At 46.4% G+C, this 14373-nt stretch overlaps 1 protein-coding gene across 10 annotated transcripts in view; it reads right to left on the minus strand.

The window, feature by feature from the left end:
- The window catches only part of Ppp2r5c (protein phosphatase 2 regulatory subunit B'gamma), a 169214-nt gene that overhangs the window by 57046 nt on the left and 97795 nt on the right, over positions 1-14373 (minus strand). For all 10 annotated transcript variants that reach the window (XM_045154882.1, XM_045154873.1, XM_045154876.1 and 7 more), the window contains one exon: positions 7547-7746. In XM_045154882.1, coding sequence (XP_045010817.1) covers positions 7547-7746 — 200 coding nt within the window. The remainder of the gene's footprint in view (positions 1-7546; positions 7747-14373) is intronic.

The following is a 14373-nucleotide window of genomic DNA, read 5'->3' on the forward strand; positions in this document are numbered from 1 at the left end:
CGCTCACCACCAGCACCACGTGCACATGCACACCACGCTCACCACCAGCACCACGTGCACATGCACACCACGCTCACCACCAGCACCACGTGCACATGCACACCACGCTCACCACCAGCACCACGTGCACATGCTCACCACGCTCACCACCAGCACCTCGTGCACATGCACACCACGCTCACCACCAGCACCACGTGCACATGCACACCACGCTCACCACCAGCACCACGTGCACATGCACACCACGCTCACCACCAGCACCACGTGCACATGCACACCACGCTCACCACCAGCACCACGTGCACATGCACACCACGCTCACCACCAGCACCACGTGCACATGCACACCACGCTCACCACCAGCACCACGTGCACATGCACACCACGCTCACTACCAGCACCACCAAGCTCTGCATTCCTACAGAAGTTCAGATGTTGTCATGAACACCAAACACTGTCAGGTTTTCTTTTGTTTTTTGTTTTTTTTTCCTGGATACTACATTCTCATTTTGTTTCTTTTTTGAGAGAATGTTTGCTAAATACTGAAATGTGAATCCTGGATTTGCCTTTTTTTTTTTTAAAGACATAAACAGTTCTCATGAAAATGATAGCAAGTTGCCACCCCCCCAAAAACAACAAACTAAGATAGATAGGTACCTCACAGTGAATACCAAGGATCCTACTGAGGTGGGTCCTCAGGGAAATGGGGATGAGGAGATACAAGACTACAACCTACATAAAAAATATTTATATAGGGCTGGAGAGATGGCTTAGCGATTAAGGCACTTGCCTGCAAAGCCAAAGGACCCAGGTTTGATTCCCCAGAACCCATGTTAACCAGATGCACAAGGGGACGCATGCATCTGGAGCTCGTCTGCAGTGGCTGGAGGGCCTTCTCTCTCTCTACCCCACCAGTGTCTTCCTCTCTCTCAAATAAATAAAAATAAAATATTAATATAAAAAACATATATGTACATATAAGAAGAATGATAGAAAGTTCAAAAGCAACTCCACAAGTGCCTTCCCTCTTTTAAAAAATTATATTTTATTTAATTATTTTATTTTATTTTTACTGAGACAGAGAGCGACAGTCAGCGAGAAAGCGAATGCAGCAGGGCCTCCAGCCACTGCAGATGAACTCCAGATGCATGTGTCACCTTGTGCATCTGGCTTATGTGGGCCCTGGGGAATCAAAACTGGGTACTTCGGCTTTGCAGGCAAGTGCCTTAACTGATAAGCCATCCCTCCGGCCCTAAATTTTATCTTTAAAATAATTTTATTTATTTGCAAGCAGAAACACAAAAGAGAGACAGAAAGAGAGAATGGGTGTGCAAATGCCTCCAGCCACTGCAAACAAAGACTCCAGATACATGCATGCACTATTTTCTGCATCCGGCTTTATGTGGGTACTGGGAGTTAAACTTGGGTCATTAGGCTCTGCAGGCAAGCACCTTAACCACTGAGCCATCTCTCCAGCCTGTGCCTTTCCCCTTGACCAGCACGTTAGCTTGGGTCTCCTCCCCACAGATGGGCATTAACCAGTCATGAGAGAGTAACACCAGTCATTCTCCTCTGTGTTTCTCACTGTGGTGTGTGTGGTGAATGAACTGGGGCAGCTTAGTGCCACTGTCTGGCTCCTTGCTGAGGGGTCAGCAATCATCCTGCTGTGGCTCCTGCACCATGTGCACACGTCAACAATAAGGAAGGAAGATCCTCTGACAGGGCCTCTGGGACCAGGACCAAGAGCCTGGGGAACCACTGACCTGCATGAGAGTCCTGACTAAGAAGATTAAAAAAGATTTTAAAGTTCAGATTTTGTAGGGATTAAGGGACTTGAACCTTTTAAAATCCTATGTGAAATTGGGGCATAGATCCATTCTTCAGATTTTTCTTTCTTTCTTTTTAAAGGTAGCTCTCACTTTAGCCCAGGCTGATCTGGAACTCACTCTGTAGTTCCAGGCTGGTTCTGAGCTCACAACAGTCCTCTTACCTCTGACTCTCTACTGTAGTGCTGAGATTAAAGGCATGGACCACCATGCCAAAGTCAGATTTTTCAAAAAATACTTTAATTTATTTATTTGCAAGCAGAGACAGAGGAAGGTAGAGGGAGGGAGGTCACACCAGGGCCTCCTGCTACTACAAACTCCAGATACATGTGCCACTTTGTGCATCTGGCTTTCTGTGGGTGCTGAGGAGTTGAATTGAGGCTGACAGGCTTTCTAAACCAGCACCTTTATGAGCCATCTCCTCAGCCCACCCTTCAGATTTTGAGAGTACAGTTCCAAAACTTAAGTTTTACTTAAGTACTATTAACAAAGCAGTGTTACTTTTGAGCCTTAAATGCACCTCTACTTGGTTTTTCCATCAGCATTTTAACTACCAGAAGAATGTCCATGCCTAAAAACAGGTCAGTAGATAATTTAATTGAGAACTCTGATGATCTGACTAAATGGAGTGACAGTGGAGTTTATGGGGCGTGCCTGTGCGCCAAGACCTCTGACTGGATTCTGCGGCTTCTGTACTTGCAAGGGAAAGGCCACTCGCCATGGGCTGTGGAAGGCTGGCATCTGAGGAACCACACAGCCCACGTGAGAAGATGCTCTGCCCATCAGGTGCTTGCTTGAGAATGCAAATCTGAACCATAACAAGATGCCACTTTCTGCACACGGGGACACTGGAATCAAAGATGGAGTTTAAAGACAGGAGTTTAAAATGGTGTAGCAACTTTAACAACAGCCTGGCAGTTCTTAAAACTGTCAAGCATTCAGAGTTGCATCCAACCCAACAACTCTACTGCTACATCCATACCCAGGAGAGATGAAAACGCACAAGAACAGTGTGTATGTAAATGTTCCAGGCAGAACCACCTGCAAGGGCCAATATCCAGAAACAACCTAAAAACAGACAACAATGAATGAACGCATACATGCATGTGGCCTTTCACATAATGGAATGTTACTTGTCAAAAAAAAAAGGGAATGAAACACAAGCACATATTACAATCTGGATTAGCCTTGAGACACTCTGCTGAGTGCTGCATGCTGCGTGACCGCACTAACATGCGAGGCCAGGACGTCTGCTGAGTCAGGGAGCAGGACGGTGGCGGGGCTGTGATGGCGTGACTACAGTGAACATGGATTCCTGTGGAGGACCAAAAATTGCCGCATTAGGTGTGATGATGGTTACACACTTGTATTCATATTAAAAATCATCTGGGCTGGAGAAATGTCTTAGTGGTTAAGTGCTTGCCTGTGAAGCCTAAGGACCCCAGTTCGAGGCTCGACTCCCCAGGACCCCTCTTAGCCAGATGCACAAGGGGGCGCACGCGTCTGGAGTTTGTTTGAAGTGGCTGGAGGCCCTAGCGTGCCCATTCTCTGTATATCTCTATCTGCCTCTTTCTTTCTCTGTCTGTCACTCTCAAATAAATAAATAATTAATTTAAAAAATCATCCTATTTTAAGGGAGGCGAATGGTAAGATATAAGAATAATTTTGTAATAGATGTGCTAAAAGTCACATATCATTCCAGTGTAACAGACAATGTATTTATTTCTACAGAACTTTGGATTCTTCAGAGTTTCTAGGTAGAAATAAATGTCTGTAAAAATACTTTGAACAAAACAAAACAGAAAAGCAAGTAAGACAGTAGTTCAAGTACTGGCTAATGGCTGTGTTAAGTGACCAGTGGCCAGCCCTGTGGGCTGCAGAACTTCCAATTAGAAAGGAACCAAGGAGGCCAGGTTTTCCTTACCAGCACATGGGAGTAGGCGCCACTGTGGGGGAGGCTTTGAGTTGGTTGCCTGAATTCCATCCCCTCTATGTTTGAGAGGGTCACACGTTACAGCCAAGTCCATCTCCTAAGACTCCCTCCCGCCCTCCTTTCCTCATCGCACCGTTCATTAATGCACTCTCACAGTGTGGGTTTAAAATATCCCCCTCAGGCTCACTTGATTTCCTCTAACTGGTGCTGTTTTGGGGGCTGTGGAACCTTTGGGGTAGGAGGCGTGGCTAGCGAAGGTAGGTCACTTGTGGTGGGCCTTTGAGGGGTACAGCCTAGCCTTGCTTCTGGCCAGAGTGCTCTCTGGGCTTCATGATCTACTGAGGTGTAAATAAGACATGACACAAGCTCCTGCTGCCAGGGACAGAGTGCGAGCCACCACGCCTTCCCCAACATGATGGAGTAACAGACCGGAAATCACAAGCAAACGTAAACCCTTAGGGTGTTTTTGTTGGGTATTTTGTCATGGTGCTGAGAAAAGTAACTAATACATTGTCAGTTCCATAAAAATAAAATAATAGCAACAAATAAAACAAAAAAATTGAATCCATGGCTGGAGAGATGCCTTAGTGGATAAGGCACTTGCCTGCGAAACCTAAGAACCCATGTTTCACTCTCCAGTTCCCTCATAAGCCAGATGCATAGGATGACGTAAGCACGAAAGGTCACACATGTGCACAAGGTGGCACATGCATCTGGAGTTCAATTACAGTGGTCGGAGGCCCAGGCATGCCAATTCTCTCCCTTCCTCTTCCTCTCTCTTGTAATAAAAGGGGCACTCATTGGGCTTGTCTCAAAAAATTATAATCCAACCTCTCCTACTCCAATTCCATCTCAAAGCTTCACACAATAGGCCAGGGAAAGACCTTCTCCTCTCATCAATGCACTTCAAATGAGAGCAGAAAGGACTGGGACGAGCAGGGCCTCCTACACTCTGACTACCAAAAAGACCTGAGCTACACATGCCTTCATGGGACAGTCTGACTGGTTCATGGGTTTCTCTGGACTTTCTTCTTGCCCACATGAACAGAAATCATATCCTCAGCCGTGAAACTAAGCTACTCATCCTGGGTCTCTCTTTTCCACAGTGCTGCCTCCAGTGAAGTGACGGCCCTGGCTTCATACTTGTCTCCTACAAGGAAACAAAAGCCTCAAGAGGCAAATTTCTGTGACCGTACCTTTTCCTCTAGGAGTACCTGACACTCCGTGGATGCTCAGCAAATATGTGACAAATTCTTCTAAGAGCAAAATGCTCAACTCCAGGGAGAAGGGAACAAAGTTAAAACACAAGTGGAGAATCTAGGCAGGAAACCATTTAACAGGGAGGAGAAACGGCGACTGCTTGGTCTAAGACAACAGTTTCCAGAGTGTTCCGTGTCCTACATGGTTCTGGAATGCACAATGCTACAGTGAATGAGGAACTGAGTCTATGGTTTGGAGCATGCTTGTTTCAAGGATAGGCATCTGACCCAAGTCAGACACTCTTCCTTCTTGGGTTCAAGAGTACCAATTGGGGCCGGGCATGGTGGCGCACGCCTTTAATCCCAGCACTAGGGAGGCAGAGGTAGGAGGATCACCGTGAGACCCTACCTCAAAACACCAAAAAAAAGAAAGAAAGAAAGAAAGAAAGAAAAAGAGTACCAATCTGGCTGGCAAGTAGAAGCCAGCTTCAAACACGGTTCCATATGACTTCCTGTGCTTTCGGAAGTCTGAGAAGCTTCTAACCACTAGTGTGAGACTCATTAACTTCCTTGGGCTAAAAAAGACACCAGAAGTTGAAATGATGGTGGGATTCATTCATATGCACAGAGATGAGAGAAATCTTATATACTGTAATTTACATATTAATAAAATTAATAGATACCAAGAAATAGATTTAATTTGAAGAGAAAATAAGCACTGGAAATGAAAATAGCTCAGGGGTTAAATGGACTTCCTGCACAAGCATGCGGGCCTGAAGGGTTCAAATTCAGATTTCAAATTTCCAGATTTCACTCAACAGCTATGTGTGGTCATGCACACCTGTAGCCCCACTTCCACAGAGACCTGAGAATTTTTAGAGAAAAACGAGACTCTGGCTCAATATAGGAAGAGATGGAAGAGTGATGAAGCAGTATTCCCAGCATCCCACTCTGGCCTCTGCAGGTGAACAACCCGTCACAGGTGAGTGTGTGGGGTGCCACAAGGGCACAGACATGCTTGCTCTTGCTCTCTCTCACACACACAAGGGCACATAGACGTGCGCATGCACACACACACAAGCAACAATTAAAAAAATAGTCCTGGCATGGTGGTGCACACCTTTAATTCCAGCACTCTAGAGGCTGAGGTAGGAGGATCACTAATAGTTCAAGGCAGCTACAGAGTGAGTTCCAGGTCAGCCTCGACTAGAGTGAGATTCTGCCTTAAAACAAACAGCTATGTGAACAATAAACCCATAAAAGTTGTAGGAAAGGGCTGGAGAGATGGCTTAGCGGTTAAGGCATTTGCCTACAAAGCCAAATAACCCCGGTTCAATTCCCCAGGACCCATGTAAGCCAGAGGCACAAGGGGGTGCACGACTCTGGAGTTTGTTTACAGTGGCTGGAGGCCCTGGCGTGTCCATTCTTTCTGTGTATCTGCCTCTCTGTTTGCTTCTTTCTGTCTCTCTCTCTCAAATAAATAAAAATGTTTAAAAAAAAAAGTTGTAGAAAAAAATGTGAGTTTCAGGGTGGCGTACTGCAGTGAGAGCTGGAGTTAAGGAAGAACAAGCCTGGCCTGTGTGCGTCTCCGAGCCGTGCCTTCCGCTGTGTGCTGATCGCCTGCTTTAGGTGTGGCTCGGGCCACGTTACCACAGAGCGCCACACTAGTACATTCTCAAGTTCCAGGACCAGTAGTAGCTTAAAACCATCAAGCAGATCACATCTGACACACACAGCTGGACTACAAAAGAATGTCCTGTCGTCTTTCCCTAAGGCAAGCATACTAAAGTAGAAATAAAAGCATTTTAGGCCAGTGAGTCTAGTCAACTCTGCAGTCGGGGGAAAAAACAGTAGTTGAGGAAGTGTTCAACAAAAACTCAGGAATTAAATTCTGTATCAAGCAACAGTGACACACCAACAACTAGAGGGTGGGGATGACTAATGTCAAAGGAAGATAAACTAGAAACAATTCAGAAAAAGTCTCAGAAAACTGAAGCGCAGTGCCAAGGAGGAGCTGTGAATGGGTCCAGGTGGCGCTGCCTGAGGTAACCAGGATGAAGTTAGTAGAGCCACAGAAACACCTGGAACAGGCCGTGAGGATGGAGACATTAGAGGCCCGAGTCTGGTACTGAGCACGACACACCTGCTCAGATGAACTTCAAGATGACAGCCAGTCTCAGCCAGCCAGGAGGCACCCTCCTGATCCCAGCACCGAGGGATGAAGGCCTTCTCAGCCAATCAGTTTGGCCCAGTGACAGTTTGACTCTACCCCATCATCACATGTATTAACAACGTTTACTTCAAAACCACATGAGTGTGCAACACTATTTGCATTCTGAAAAACAAAAGCATTTACAGATGTAACAACAAATGGAATTAAAAGTTCTAGCCGTCCTGCACAGGGCAGCTGTGAGGATCAGATGCAGGTAACCAGTTCCTCTATGATGATCCCGTCGTCCAGGACGTGTGGCACAGAAAGCATTTGTTCTTCCCAGAACAAGCACATTTGTGTGGGCTAGAGGGTCGCAGCTGCCCTGAGGACATGCGGCTCTGCATGGTGACAGGCTGTGGAGGCTGCGGGCACTTACCATGTGGACGACCTCTGGGTAAATGGGCTCTGTGATCACATTCCGATTGTGGGTGATATATTCTACCATCTCACTTAACGCGGCTCGCTTCACTTCCTTCCACTTCAGGTCGCTCAATGGGTCGGAAACAAAGTCAAAGAGGACACAACACTGCCGTAACTTCTGGATGAAAAGCTTCTCTTGATCCGCAGGAGGAACATCTGCAAGGCAGAGCACAGCACACTCACGGAATGCTGGACCCAGGGGCCCAGGACACACTGCTCAGCATTCGTCTGTTTTCATCCCAGTGCTCCACTTGGGAGGCTGAGGTAGGAGAACTGCTAGGAGTTCAAGGCCAGCCTGAACTAGAGTCAGGTCAGCCAGGGCTAGTGTGAGTCTTGCCTCAACAAAAAAATTCCTTGAACAAGTGAAAATTTAGAAAAAAGCCACATCTGGCCCCTGTACAGTTCAAAAGCTGGCATGATAAAGCACACTTTTTTGCTCTTTCAAATCACATCCCGAGCACTACTCAAAATAAATCCCTTCTGAATGCACTCAATCAACAAATGCTTTACGCCCGACACTGATCTGCGGGCAGCATTCTGGTCAGAGGGTCAGCAAAGAAGCACCAGTGTGGGTGGGGTGTACGTACGTCACACCATGTGACAGGTGCAAAAGCAGGTACGAGGAGGTAAGGGATGGGGAAGAGCTGCTTCCTCTTGTCCATCTATAGCTCTGACTTTCCAAAGGGCCAGGCAGGTCTCTGGCCAGGTAAGAAATACACACCAATCGGCAGCCATCATATGATGATGAAAGACAAGTTTAGTTAGTATGGGTGACCACCTCAGTGCTTCTCCAAACCCATTCTAGCCCTCACACTGGCCTACAGCCAATACATGTCGCATGTGAGCACTTACCAGGAACACATAACGTACTGAATCCATTGTCCATTTTGACCCTTTTTCATTTAGTTCCTGGGAAGATGATAATTAGAGGGTCCCTGGCTGGCTGGCAAGTAGAAGCCAGGTACAAACATGGTTCCATATGACTTCCTGTCCTCTCGGAAGTCCAAGAAGCTTCTAACCACTAGTGTGAGACTCACTAACTTCCTTGGGCTAAAAAAGACATCAGAAGTTGAAATGATGGTGGGATTCGTTCATATACACAGAGATATGTCAAAGGACAGCCAAATGTCTTAGAACATTTGTCTAACTAGTATTTCCCAAATGATCAATACATGGTGTTCTAAGACCATTCAAGGGCAAAAGAGTCATTCAAAGGGCCAAGCAGACCATGAGAATTTTATGGAATAAAATGCATGGACAACTCAATTGATACCAATTAAGTTTTACTTATAGAGTAATCCTTCAACAAACTATTGTTCATTACATTCTAGTACAATGCCCACAACTCTCTGGGAGGCATTAAAAGACTCTTCTCAACCTTACCTTCCTCTGCTCATCTAAAATCACAACATGGCTGACCACAGGCCGAAGGAAGAGGCACACAGGAAAACCCAGCTGTCTCCTAGTGAGCCGGACATCCAGAGATTTGCAAGGTATTTTTAAAATGTCACTGAAGTTGTTTTTATTTTGGAAAATATACCTATTTCACAAAAATGTTAACTTCTGCCAATATGTAATATTTATTATTATATTTTTCATTATATAGCCTTGGATGGCCTGGAACTTACTATGTAGACCAGGTTGGCCTCAGTCTTGCATTGTTTATTATTTTTTATTATTTTTAGTTTTTTTTCCCCAGAAGTAGGGTTTCACTGTAGCCCAGGATGACCCAGAATTCACAATGTAGTCTCAGGCTGGCCTCCTCGAACTCACAGCAACTCTACCTCTGCCTCCTGAATGCTGGGATTAAAGGCGTGCATCACACCTGACTTGTTTATTATTATTATTTTTGAGGCAAGCCCAACATACTGGCCTTTTTTTAAATGTGTGTGTGTGAGACACAGAGAGGGAGGGAGGGAGGGAGAGAATGAATATGAATTGGCATGCCAGGGCCTACAGCCACTATAATTGAACTCCAGATGCATGTGCCACCTTGTGCGCATGTGTGACCTTGTGTGCTTGGGTCACCTTGTGCATCTGGCTTACGTGGGACCTGAACAGTCAAACGTGTGGTGGTTTGATTCAGGTGTCCCCATAAACTTAGGTGTTCTGAATGCTAGGTTCCCAGATGATGGAGATTTGGGAATTAATGCCTCCTGAAGGGAGTGTATTGTTGGGGGTGGGCTTATGGGTGTTATAGCCAGTGTCCCCTTGCTATTGTTTGGCACACTCTCCTGTTGCTACTGTCCACCTTATGTTGGCAGAAGGTGATGTCCACCCTCTGCTCATGCCATCGTTTTCCCTGCCATCATGGAGCTTCCCCTTGAGCCCTAAGCCAAAATAAATCTGTTTCTCAGAAGCTGCTCTTGGTTGGGTGATTTCTACCAGCAATGCTGAACCTAACTCCAACAGTAAAGTGGTACCAAGGAGTGGGATTGCTGCTAGTCACCTGACTGTATGGCTTTGGCCTTTTGGAGCTGATTTTCAAGAGGAATGTGGAAGGATCTGAAACCCTGGCCTAAGAAATGCCTTGCAGTGCTGTAAATACAGCTTGATTCTGGTCAGACTTGAAAGACCTGAAAGCAGTAAGAACTATGGACTGTGAGGTTTGGTTATGAGGGTGAGAAAGAGCTTTGCCTGGACTGGGCCAGCAGTTTGTATGGGAAGCTTGAGCAAAGGGATATGGAGCAGAAAAAAATGAAATCTTTGGGCCTAAACTGCTGCCCATTCACCTGCACATTGTTGAGAGATTACAACCATTGAGATTGGGCCAGCTGACTTGTACTGGGGCAACAGGAAGAATAGAGACTCTTTGGAAGGGGCCTGAGTGCTCAAAGAGTGTCCTGTTCTTCAAAGTCTGCTTTATTGTCCCTGGATTAACAAACCGGCACCCTACCTGGTATTGTGGAGTATAAGAAATGCAGGAAAGAGAGGGTTACTGAGTTTGCAACATGGTCTTGTGGTTTGGAAATGGCCATGGGCAGTGTGAAGCAGGTTTGCTGGTTGGCTGCATAGAGACCCCATGGGGCCATGAGAATGAACTGTGGATTGCAGTGGAGACCCAATGGAGATGTCAGGACCATGACCTGGCTGCTAAGGAAAGCTGCTGGCCCTGAAGAAGTTTTCCAGGTCTTGGAACTGAAACTCGAGACTTGTTGCTCATTAGAATTAGTGGACTTGGAGATTTGTCACTAACTAGAGTTGTTGGGCTTGGAGCAACAGAGTTTGGTGTTTGCCCTGTTTAAATCATATATTGCTTAACTATTTCTTTGTTATGCCCAATGCCATCTTTTGCAGTGTGAATGTTTATTTTGCGCCATTATGGGTTATTTGGGGATTTTTTGGTATTATGGCTATGTTAAAAGACCTTGGACTATGGGGATATATGAACATCATTGGGATTGATAAGAATTATGGGGACTTTTAAAGCTGGATTGAATGCATTGCATTTTACATCATGTATGGTTATCAGTTTATGAGGGCCACGGGCAGAATGTGGTGGTTTGATTCAGGTGTCCCCCATAAGCTTAGGTGTTCTGAATGCTAGGTTCCCAGATGATGGAGATTTGGGAATTAATGCCTCTTGGAGGGAGTGTATTGTTGGAAGTGGGCTTATGAGTGTTATAGCCAGTTTCCCCATGCTTGTGTTTGGCATGCTCTCCTGTTCCTGTTGTCTACCATATGTTGGCCAGGAGGTGATGTCCCCCCTCTGCTCATGCCTTCGTTTTCCTCTGCCATCGTGCAGCTTCCCCCTCCCGCCCATAAGCCAAAATAAACCTCTTTTTCCCAGAAGCTGCTCTTGGTTGGATGATTTCTACCAGCAATGCTGAACCTGACTGCAACACACAGGCTAACCTGGAATTCACTATGTAGTCTCAGGGTGGCCTCAAACTTGTGGTGATCCTATCTGCCTCCCGAATGCTGGGATTGAAGGCACACCCGGCCCTAGTTTATTATTTTTTAATAAAAACATGTTAAAATTTTTTATTGGGTTTATTCTTTCCAAAAGTATTTTTATTTATTTGCAAGCGGAGAGAGACAGACAGAGAGAAGAGGGAGGGAAGGGGGAGAGAAAAGCGGGAGAATGGGTGTGCCAAGGCTGCCAACCACTGCAAATGAACCTCAGATGCATGCACCACTTTATGTACCTGGCTTTGCATGGGCACTGGGGAATTGAACCTGGGTAGTTAGGCTTTGTAGGCAAGCGCCTGAACTGCTGAGTCATCTCTCCTGCCCTGGTTTATTCTTTATTTCATGTTTTTCTTTCATCTGGTTAACTTCAAATGTGGTCATACTGACAAGTAAGCTCACGTGAACAGAAGTTTTCTGGGTGAGTCTGAGGAGTTCTGACAGTCCTTCCCATAGCAGCCCCCTGCAGCGAGTGTCGCTCAACACTTCTGCTTTCTTCAGCTCATGCCCCTCTAGAGGCACATGTGCACAGTTCTTTCCCACTTTTCCCTCTTCTGTTCCCTCTTTGCTGTCAAGTTCCCGCTCAGGTATTCTACAAGGCCCTTCCTTCCTTTCTAGAGAGTAAAATATGCTCCAGTGAGTGGCTGCCTAGCACCCCTCCTGATTCAAGTAGCCACCCTGCTCAGCAGAAGTCCCCGTCAGATGTGTCTTGTGCTGTGGAGCTCAAACCCAAGGCTGCTGGGACCAGTTAAAGGGACAGAGCACAGCACCTGACACTCAACCGAGACCAGTCATCAGAACAGGGGAGCAAATCTGCAGTGAAGAAAAAGGAGCAGAATAAAACTTTCCCCATAGAATTTCTATATGAAATGGTTCTAAAAGGCAAGCAAACTTCAACCATGTAGAATTATGTTAGCTCTTCCAGGAACCCTGGCAGAGAAGGTGTTTGTTTATGGTCTGCTAACAGGTTCAGCAATTATGAGCTCATGAGTTCTTAAAATACTTCATTTGGCTTTTAAAGTTATTTATTTATTTGAGGGAGGGAAGGAGGGAGAATGGGCACGTCAGGGCCTCCAGACACATGCATCCCTTGTGCATCTGGTTTACATGGGTTCTGGGGAATTGAACCAGGGTCTTTAGGCTACGCAGGCAAATGCCCTAACCGCTAAGCCATTTCCCCAGCCCTTTACTTTTTTTTTTTTTTTTAACAACAATGAAATGGAGTAGGAAAGTTAAGTAAATTGCACACTTAGGCATATAAATATCTGCAAGTTCAGTTAGAGTCTTAGTGTATTTCTAAGATGTCACCTTCTGCTGTGCTGGCAGGACTTCACGTGGGGAGTCGGCAGTGGAGGTGTTGGGGGCTGGGCTTTACTCCCGGATGGCGCTGGCTCGGTAACAGTTGAAAATTTACTCCCAACACCTCATACACACACTGGTACTTCCTGCACCTCTTCAACTTTCATTAATTTATATTGTGAGTTTGAAGCCATTCCATTACTTCAAGCTAAATCCTCAATGACACCTAGAAGCTAGCCACACAGACTCGTGCAGAGCCTCTGAGGAGGAGCCGAGAGAAGCCTCTAGGTCCAGGCCTCTGAAACAAGAGGAAGATGGTGGGGACTAAGACTGGGTTGCTCTTCTTGTGTCTGGCTATGTAGGTGCTGGGGAATTGCCCCTGGGCTGCCAGGCTTTGCAAGCAAACACCTTTAACTGCTGCGACATCTCCCTAAGCCCGGGATGGCTTTTATAAGCACAGCTCCTCAGCTGGGTGGGACAGCTAAACCTGTAATCTGGGCACACCAGAGGAATGGGCATACTCATGTCTACTCCTGTCCTATGATGAGGAAGGACAGCACGGATAGGTGGCCTTCTTACATGGCAGAGCAAGCCACAGGGAACTAGACTCATTCCACTGCTGGGATTGAACCCACAGGTTGCTCTAGATGTACTAGCAATGGAAGAGGGATGTAAGAAGAAACCAGAATGCCTGCGGATACTTTCTTCTACGAAGAGTAAGAAATCCAGGTGCACGTACTTCACAAACACACAAGCACCAGTGAGGTATGCCTCACTGCTGGGCAGGGTGATGGGGGCACTCAATAGCCACTGCAGGCTTCTGTGAGTCTGGGAAGGCTGTAGTGGTGTAGCTCAGGGTACAGGGGCTGACACCAATGTGTGCCCCAATCACAGACGGACTGAAAGATGATACCCCCCCCCTTTTTTTTTTCCCAGAGGTAGGGTCTCCCTCTACCCACTCTGTAGTCCCAGGCTGGCCTTGAACTCACAGAGATCCTTCTACCTCTGCCTCCTGAGTGCTGGGGTTAAAGGCACCAAGCAAGATACACAACACTTTTTAACCAAATCATAGAATGTGATGCGGTCAAGTTGAATCACTAAATTGTCAATATATGCCAAGTGAACTCTGATTTAAAAGTAACAAAAAGGGCTGGAGAGATGGCTTAGCGGTTAAGCGCTTGTCTATGAAGCCTAAGGACCCCGGTTCGAGGCTCGGTTCCCCAGGTCCCACGTTAGCCAGATGCACAAGGGGGCGCACGCGTCTGGAGTTCGTTTGCAGAGTCTGGAAGCCCTGGCGCGCCCATTCTCTCTCTCTCTCCCTCTATCTGTCTTTCTCTCTGTGTCTGTCGCTCTCAAATAAATAAATAAATAAAATTAAAAAAAAAAAGTAACAAAAAGCCAGGTGTGGTGGCGCACACCTTTAATCCCAGCACGTGGGAGGCAGAGGTGGGAGGATTGCCATAAATTTGAGGCCACCCTGAGACTACAGAGTTAATTCAAGGTCAGCCTGGGCTAGAGTGGGGGGTTGGGGGAAAAGAAAAGAAAAAAAACAGAAAAGCAACAAAGGCTACTGCT

The sequence above is a fragment of the Jaculus jaculus genome, chromosome 7 (assembly GCF_020740685.1).
Source record: "Jaculus jaculus isolate mJacJac1 chromosome 7, mJacJac1.mat.Y.cur, whole genome shotgun sequence".
Taxonomy (NCBI): Eukaryota; Metazoa; Chordata; class Mammalia; order Rodentia; family Dipodidae; genus Jaculus; species Jaculus jaculus.